Here is an 8,794-nt window from a genome sequence, read left to right on the forward strand (position 1 = left end):
GATTAAGGGAGACAAATACATGGTGATGAATAATGACTTCAATTTGAGTGATGGGCACACAATGCAATATACAGATCCTGTATCATAGAAATGTGCACTTGAAACCTATATGATCCTATTAACCAACATCACCCCAATAACTAATTAAAAAGAATTGACTCAAGTAGAACAAGAATGTGAGAATTCAAGAGGAGAAAGTTCATGAGGTATTGTGCTTAGAGTTTCAGAATGAAGACGAGAACATATAGAATGTCATTTGTCATCCATTGAGAAACTACAGAGTTAATAGATAAGTACATATGATTAGTGATAAAGAAGTATGCAGGAACTAAATTTCTGTTGGAACCCTACTATAGCTTCTAATTACTGACGACCCTCAGTTTCATGGCTAAATTCATACTGCTGATGGCTTCTTTAGTTCCTAACTATGGAGGTACAAGATGAGCTGATGGAGTGACCCAGATATATTCTTACATTTAACTGAAAAATCCAAGGGCTTTCTCCTCTGTCATGCCCCTGATCACCATGACAAGTAAAATAATATTTTTCTGAAAACAAATGATATAAATCAGTCACACTTGTTTAGACTCTCAATTTTACTCTCAGTCTCTTTAGTGTCTTTCAGTTTAGACTCTTACAGATTGTAGAAGTTAATAACTTCTTTTGAATTGGGAAGACACATGCAGTACCTCATAGGAAGGATGACAGTCCAGGATTTGGGGAATGTGTCTCTAGCAAAGCCTCAGGGAATTATAGTCAGTAGGCCCCAAATCACAAGAAATGTCAGCACAGCAAAGGTCCTTGTGGTGTGGTTACATAGATGTCACAACACTTCTACCACCACAAAGGTTTACCTTCCTCCTGGCCACCATCCTGACAGAAGTGGAAATCCTCCCGGCTATTCCTAAGTGAACTTTTATGACAGAGTAGAAAATTATGATGAGCACCTGCAATGTAACTATTGATGAGAGACAGATTTCTTAACTGAGTCATTTTCCCCTGAAGGGATGAAGCAAATTCCATTTCTTTATGCTTACTTTTGAAAATTATTTCAGGACTGCTGAGGGAAGCAGAAAGAAGACCATTGGACTTGAGAAGTTTATACCTCCTCAATACCTAGATTTTTCATTTGACCAAAATCCATTCTACAGTGGCCCCTAGTTAAGTAACATAATTGGTTGATTACAGATATTGCAACTGACACAAGAATAAAGTTTCCAGTAGGCATTATGAAAGGGCTCCTCCAGACTGAAAGGTTCTAGGAAAAAAGTTGCATTGGAAAGTAACTTTATAAAAATAAACTTTAAAGATTCTTACAGCTTCTATCATGGAAAGTTATTCAAGATATAAGTACAAAAAACATAGAACCACAAATAATGTGTCAATGTTTGTTAAAAATATGTTTTTTATTTTTTCAGCATATACACACATGCATGCACACACACAAAAAAATGTCTGAAAGTATATATACCAAATTACTGACAAGGGTAATCTCTTGGTTAAGTAATTATTATAATTTTTGATTAATTGTATTTTCTATATTTTCAATAACGAGGATATGTTGTTTATATAATAATAGAACAGTAATAATATTTTTAGAAAGAGAAAGAAATTCAGCTATTCAAATTTACTTCCTATTTTAGGCTCTGGGTTTTACCACAAAGTTTGTAAATGTTTTGCTATGAGATTTGCATAACTTTTTCCACATTTGTCAAACCCTTGTTTCCTTTCCCCCCTGTAAAAAATAAATTTAAATGGGTCAGTTGAAAAACATTCACTGAAGACCAAGTTTACTCACTTGGCCCAAGAAAAGGACCTACTCTCATTGTCTTAAATATGTTTTTTTTAAATGGGTGCTTTCTTTGTTCACTAGGATAGGTCAGTGCACCAATTACTTTGAGAGCTATTGTCCCCATCTCCGGGAAAAAGGTTTTGACTAGAGTTTTGAAGTAAAAAGAAAAAGAATCATTTATCGCAGGGAGACAGAAGAAGTTTTCAGAATGTGGGAGTATCTTTGGAAAATAACTAGCATTGATTAAGCATGTTGCAGGAACTTTACATGCTTTATTTCATATAGTCTTCCAAATAATGTTTTTGAAGTTAATGAAATTGTTCCAATGTCTCCGCTTAGGAATTGAGCCCTTATTCTATGACTTTCTTGCCCTAATAAGTGGACACAAGATGGGGAGAAAAAAGCACTGAACTTTATTTCCAACAACTGTAAGGACAAATTTTGTGTGCACATCTCTTTGTCTCCTTTGATGTGGTGTAATTAAATCACCCCCATTTCCCAGTTGAGGAAACCTATACAGAGGACATTGCTATATAATTAGAGAAGTAAAGATAAGAAAATAATTGGTACCTGGCTGGCGTAGCTCAGTGGATTGAGCACGGGCCTGCGAACCAGACGATGGAGGTTTGATTCCCAGTCGGGGCAAATGTCTGGGCTGCAGGCCGGTTCCTTGCAGGCTAACTACCAGCAGGGGACGCACAAGGCAACCATACATTGATGTTTCTCTCCCTCTCTCCATCCCCTCTAAAGATAAATAAATAAAATCTTAAAAAAAAAGAATTGGTGCAAACATATTTGAAGAACTATATAACAGAAACAAATAGAAGTTTTCAAAGGGTATAGTAAGGTATCTGGACATATCCAAATACAAATAAGAAAATGTTTAAAATTTGTAACATAGTATTACTTGACATGCTTTATCCTCAAAATAGTGCTTTTGAGATAAGTACAATTGTTCCTGTTTTCCAGGTTAAGATTTGGGGCTTAGATATGTTAAGTGACTTAATAAATGCAATAAAATTTAGAAAGAATTAAATAAGATACAATATAAAATATAATGATTTTTTAAAAAATTAGGAAGACAATGTCAGCAAAATGCAGATCTAGGAGGTCCCAATGCTTTTGTCTTCCACAAAAACTAAAAAAAAATTAACAAATAAACTACAAACTATCAAAAATAGATCTAGGAAGCTCTATGGTACAACAAAGAAGCAACAGAAACTCTGCAGAGCTCAAAAAACCCCACCAAAAACTGGCCACAAAGAAAAACATAGAAAGTATTTCATCTGTGTCACCCCAGCCGCCAGTCCAGATAAGCTTGTTACTTAGAGAGATCCCTTCAGAAGGATTTCATCCCATGGAGAAAAGGAGAGCAGGAGAGCCCCAACAAACCTTACTACCATGGCAGTGTTCATCTTTTGCTACTAAGGACTTCCAACATCTTCATGAACACTGAAAAGTTTCTGAATATTGACTTTGTATCCTGCTGTTTTGCCAAATTCACTTATTAGGTCAAGTAGTTTTTTGGTGGAGTCTATAGGATTTTCTATGTACACTATCATGTCATCTGCAAACAATGACAGGTTTGATCCTCCTTTCCAATTTGGGTACCTTTTATTTATTTTTCTTGTCTGATCACTGTGGCTAGAACTTCTAATACTATGTTGAATAGAAGTGGCAAAAAATGGACACCCTTGTCTTGTTTCTGATCTTAGTGGGAAAGCTTTTAGTTTTTGTCTTTCACTATGATGTTAGCTGTAGGTTTCTCATCTGTGGCCTTTATTATGTTGAGGTATGCTCCCTCTACTCCCACTTTGCTGAGTGTTTTTATCATAAATGGGTGCTGTACGTTATCAAATTAAGAGGCTTTTTAAAAAAAGCATAACGAACAAGACAGGGATGTTCACTCTCAGCATTTCTACATAACATAGTAATAGAAGTTTTAGCCAAAGCAATTAGGCATGAAAAGAAATATAAGGCATCCACACTGGAAAAGAAGACAAAAATTATCTGTTTGCAGATGGTGCAATCTTATGAATACAAAATCTTAAACATTGCACCAAAACAATGATAAATTTAGCAAAGTTGCTGGACACAAATTCTATACACAAAAAGCTCTTTCTACATACTAATAAGGCTCTTTAAACAGAATGAATAAAGCAATCCCTTTATTATTGCATCAAAAGCATAAAATAATCAGGAATAAATTTAACCAACAAGTTGAGAGACTTGTACACTGAAAACTTTAATACATTGCTAAAAGACATTAAAGAAAGCACAAACAATTAGAAAGACATCTCATGATATTATAAATTGACTTACTAAAAATTTCATACTATTCATGGAATTTTCTAAGAAAACTAAAAATTGCCTTTTGACCCAGCAATTCCACTGCTAGGATTATATCCTAAGAACCCTGAGACACCAGTCCAAAAGAACCTATGTACCCCAATATTCATAGCAGCACAATTTATAATAGCCAAGAGCTGGAAGCAACCTAGGTGCCCATCAGTAAATTAATGGATAAAAAAACTATGGTACATTTACAGCATGGAATTCTATGCAGCAGAAAGAAAGAAGGAGCTCCTACCCTTTGCAACAGCATGGATAGAACTGGAAAATATTAGGCTGAGTGAAATAAGTCAGGCATTGAAATACAAATACCATATGATCTCACCTTTAACAGGAAGCTAAACGACAAAACAAACAAGCAAGCAAAATATAAGCAAAAACACTGAAATAAAGAACAGGCTGACAGGGATCAGAGGGGAGAGGGGAGAGAATTTCAGGGGAAAAGGGGAAGGGTTTGTAGGAACAAGTATAAAGGACACATGGGCAATAACTAAGGTGGGGGCGGAAATGGGAGGGAGGTGGGGAGCACTCGGGGGGGTGGGCTGGGATGAAAGTAAAAGACAGAAAACTGTACTTGAACAACAACTTAAATAAATTTTTAGATAATTTCATACTATCAAAGCAATCTACAAATTCAATACAATCCCTATCAAAATTCCAACACCATTTTTCACAGAAACATATAAAATATTTTAAATTTGTATAGAATCACAACAAAATATTAACTACCCAAAGCAATGTTGAGGAAGATGAATAAAGCTGGAGGCATCACACTTCCCATTTGCAAGCTATATTACAAAGCTTAGTGATCAAGACAGTATGATATTGGTATGGAAACAGGCTCACAGACAAGTGGAACAGAATAGAGAGCCCAGAAGTAAACTATGCATATAAGGTCAACTAACTTTTGACAAGGGCACCAAGAACATGCTGGAAAAAATAATAATCTCTTCAATAAATATTGGGAAAACTGGACACATACTTGCAAAAGAATGAAACTGAATCCCTATCTTATACCACTCATAAAAATTAAATCAAAATGGACTAAAGACTTGGATTTTGGCGGTAACTCCATACTGCTTTCCACAGTGTGTGCCCCAAAACACTAATTCAAAAGAATATAAGTACCCCTATGTTTATTGCAGCATTACTTACAATTGCCAAGATATGGAAGCAGCCCAAGTGTCCATCAATAGATAAGTGGATAAACAACTATGGAACATTTATGCAATACTACTTTCTCATACAAAAGAAGAAAATCTGCCCTGGCTGGTGTAGCTCAGCAGATTGAGCATGGGCCTGGGAACCAGACGATCGACGGTTCGATTCCCAGTCAGGGCACATGCCTGGGTTGCAGGCCAGTTCCCAGCGGGGGACACACGAGAGGCAACCATACATTGATATTTCTCTCCCTCTCTCCTTCCCTTCCCCTCTAAAGATAAATCAATAAAAAAAATCAAAAGAAGAAAATCTTACCATTTGTGACAGCATGGATGGACCTGGAGAACATTATTCTAAGTGAAACAAGCCCATGAGAGAAAGACAATTACCATATGATCTCACTCATATGCAGAATCTAATGAACAAACTGAACTAACAAGCAAACTAGAGGCGGACTAGTAGATAGAAGATGACAGCTGGTGGAAGTGGGTATTAGGGGAAGGAGGAATTCAGCCAAAAAGAAAAAGGATTCATGGACATGGACAACAGTGTGGTGATTGCTGGGGAGGGGGGTATAAGGGGAGTAAAAAGGTAGTATAAAAATACAACAAAGATTAAATTTTAAAAGAGAAGTATAATTGTAAGAAGTAACAACTATTAGGGAACTTGACTTACCAGATCTACCAATCTGATTTAGGCCAATGCCCTGTTCAGTCCTTCCATGTATACCACAGGATCCCCCCATTTTCCTGCATTGACTATCCTATGTCCCTCCTCTCCCCATTCCCCTCTATGGTGTCTCCCGTCCTCCACCCCCAATCCCCTCCAACCCCTCTATTCCCTTCCATTCCCCTCCATTGTCCTCCACACTCCATTCCCCTCTATAGTCCTTCCCTCCACCCCCCCATTCCCTCCATGGACCCTCTTGCCTTCCACCCCTGCCCAATTCCCCTCCATGGTCTCTTCCTCCCTCCATTCCCTCTCATTTAGGCCCCCTGTCTCCCCTGGCCCCGCCCCTACTGACTTGCTGATGCCATCAGCGGGCCCTTGTGACATCACAGAGCAGATCTTTTGCTGTCTGTGTGCTGCCGGGCCAAGACCAGAGGCAGGCGGTCCACAGGAGCTGTCGGTCCTGTCACGGGGCAGTGGTGTCTACGGGCATTGCAGCCTCCGGGCCTCGCAGCCTCCGGGCCTCAGGCTCTGAGCGGAGAGACTCCCAGTGCAGACAGGTGACAGGAGGAGCAGCACACAGTGGGAGAGTCAGTGGTGGAGGAGCCAGGGATGGAGAAGCCAGGGACCAGCAGGACACAGGTGAGCAGTAGCACCTCAGGACCAGCTAAGTACCCAACTCTCTCTTCCTCCCCACTCCCCCCACCATCCCTGTCCCCTGACATCCCCCTGACACCCCACAGCCTGGCTCCAACCTTCTTACTCACTGACCTGGGGGGTGGCGCCCCTCCAACCCTGACCCCATAAGCCACACCCACCCTAACCCATGGTCTTCTCCTGACTTGTGGTTCCCCTCTTTGTCCCTATCAGGATGCCCCAACAAGTTCCATTCTCATGAACCACTTCAGGGCTCTAAAGCGACTGCAGGAGGAACTGGTGGACATCACTAAGGACCCCCCTCCCATGTGCTCTGCAGGGCCAGTGGATGATGATATGTTCACGTGGATCGGGGCTGTCATGGGTCATGATGGCAGTCCTTATGAGGGAGGGATCTTCTCACTAAGCATACACTTTCCTTGCAATTACCCCTTCAAACCTCCACAGATTTACTTCATCACCCCGATCTACCACCCCAATATCAACAAAAGAGGGAAGATCTGTCTAGATATTCTCAAGTCCCAGTGGTCTCCGGCACTGACGATATCCAAAGTATTGTTATACATCAGCTCCATATTATATGACCCCAATCCCAATGATGCCGTAGTTCCATCCATTGGGAGAATGTACCTAAAGGACAGGGATGCCTATAATAGCACAGCTCGAGATTGGACCAGAAAATATGCCATGTGAGTGAAAAGTAAATGATAAACCACCACCTCAATAAAACACCTGGCTGTTGAACCGGTGGTCTTTTGACTGCTTTCTGGGAGGTGTGGTTTCCCCATCTTGGTGGGAACTAGTGAACACCTGCCACATCTGGGAGTGGGGTGGGGGAAGCACAGGGGTGGGGGCAGGTTGGAGGAAGGGGAAGGGTGGAGGTTGGACACCTGCCACATCAGGGTGTGTGGAGTGGGTAGAAGGAAGCACGGGGATGGGGCAAGATCTTGGAATGGGTGAGTGGGAGAGGGGCCAGTTTTCATGAGCATTTTACTGAAAGCCTTCTTTCCTGCTTCAGGATGAGAAAGCAAGAAGAAGGGGGTGGCAGGCTTAGGATGAGGCCTTTAGAACTGACAATGGCGGGGAAAAGGTGGATGAAGACTAGAAAGCTCATTGGGTATCTATTTTATTCTGAAGAACCTGTGTCTTCAGGTGTGTTGCTTTGGCCAGGATGACTAGTAACCTGTACCCTCTACTTTGAGGCCTACATTGAACTGGACAAACATTAAGTGGATGAGGAGTTGTGACAAAATGAAATGATGTGTTTTGTTCCTGGAACCCTTCAATGCCCACCTTTTGACCAGTCTGCCTCCCTCCACACTCTTGGTTGCATCCCACTTCTCAGGACACACCTCTTTACAATAGCTAATATGTACAAGCTGCCCAGGTGCACATCAGTAGATGAGTGGATGAAACAACTTAGTACATGTACACAATGGAATAGTACATGCCTGTAAAAAAGGAAGAACATCTTACACTTTGTGGCAGTGTGGATGGACCTGGAGAACATTATGCTAGTGAAATAAGCCAGTCAGAGAAAAATAAGTACCATCTGATTTCACTCCTATGTGGAATGTAATGAACAAAATAAACTGATGAATACAGTAGAAGCAAGAGCATGGACACATGGACCAGACAGACAGCTGTTGGGAGCAGACTGGGGGAATAGATGAAAGAAGGTGAAAATACACATATATTTAGAATGTAATTTTCTTTAAATAAATTGCCAAGAATTGGAATTGCTGGGTTGTGGGGTAGTTCCTTTTTTTAGTTTTTTTGAGGAATCTCCATGCTGTTTTGCACATGGGTGCACCAGGCTGCATTCCCACCCACAGTGATCAAGGGTTCCCCTGTCCCTACAGGCTTGCCAAAATGCATAGTTTGTTGCCTGTGGTGTGTAAATACACCACATCTTGTGTATCCATTCATCTATGGCTGGACACCTGGGTCACTTCCACATCTTTGCTAGTATAAATAATGCCACATTGAACACAGTGGGGTATGTGTATGTATGTATGTGTACATATATATATTCATATACATACGTAATTTAGTACATTCATTTTATTTAGATAAATACTAAGAATAGTAGTTGCTGAGTTGTATGGCAGTTCCCTTTTTAGTTGTAGAGGACCCTGCATACCGCTTTCCACAGTGGCTACA

At 40.4% G+C, this 8,794-nt stretch overlaps 1 protein-coding gene across 1 annotated transcript; it reads left to right on the forward strand.

The window, feature by feature from the left end:
- The first annotated feature begins 6,889 nt into the window (after positions 1 to 6,889).
- LOC118997967 (ubiquitin-conjugating enzyme E2 D3-like) lies at positions 6,890 to 7,324 on the forward strand. The gene has a single exon (XM_037061869.1). The coding sequence runs from the start codon at positions 6,938 to 6,940 to the stop codon at positions 7,322 to 7,324; it is 387 nt and encodes a 128-aa protein (XP_036917764.1). The 5' UTR covers positions 6,890 to 6,937.
- Positions 7,325 to 8,794: the final 1,470 nt, after the last annotated feature.

This window comes from Sturnira hondurensis, unplaced genomic scaffold, assembly GCF_014824575.4.
Source record: "Sturnira hondurensis isolate 20B ecotype Veracruz unplaced genomic scaffold, ASM1482457v3 Scaffold0013541, whole genome shotgun sequence".
In the NCBI taxonomy this organism is placed as follows: Eukaryota; Metazoa; Chordata; class Mammalia; order Chiroptera; family Phyllostomidae; genus Sturnira; species Sturnira hondurensis.

Bases quoted from the DNA above. Each gene is read 5' to 3' on its own strand.
- LOC118997967 (XM_037061869.1), top strand. From the start codon at position 6,938: ATGTGCTCTGCAGGGCCAGTGGATGATGATATGTTCACGTGGATCGGG.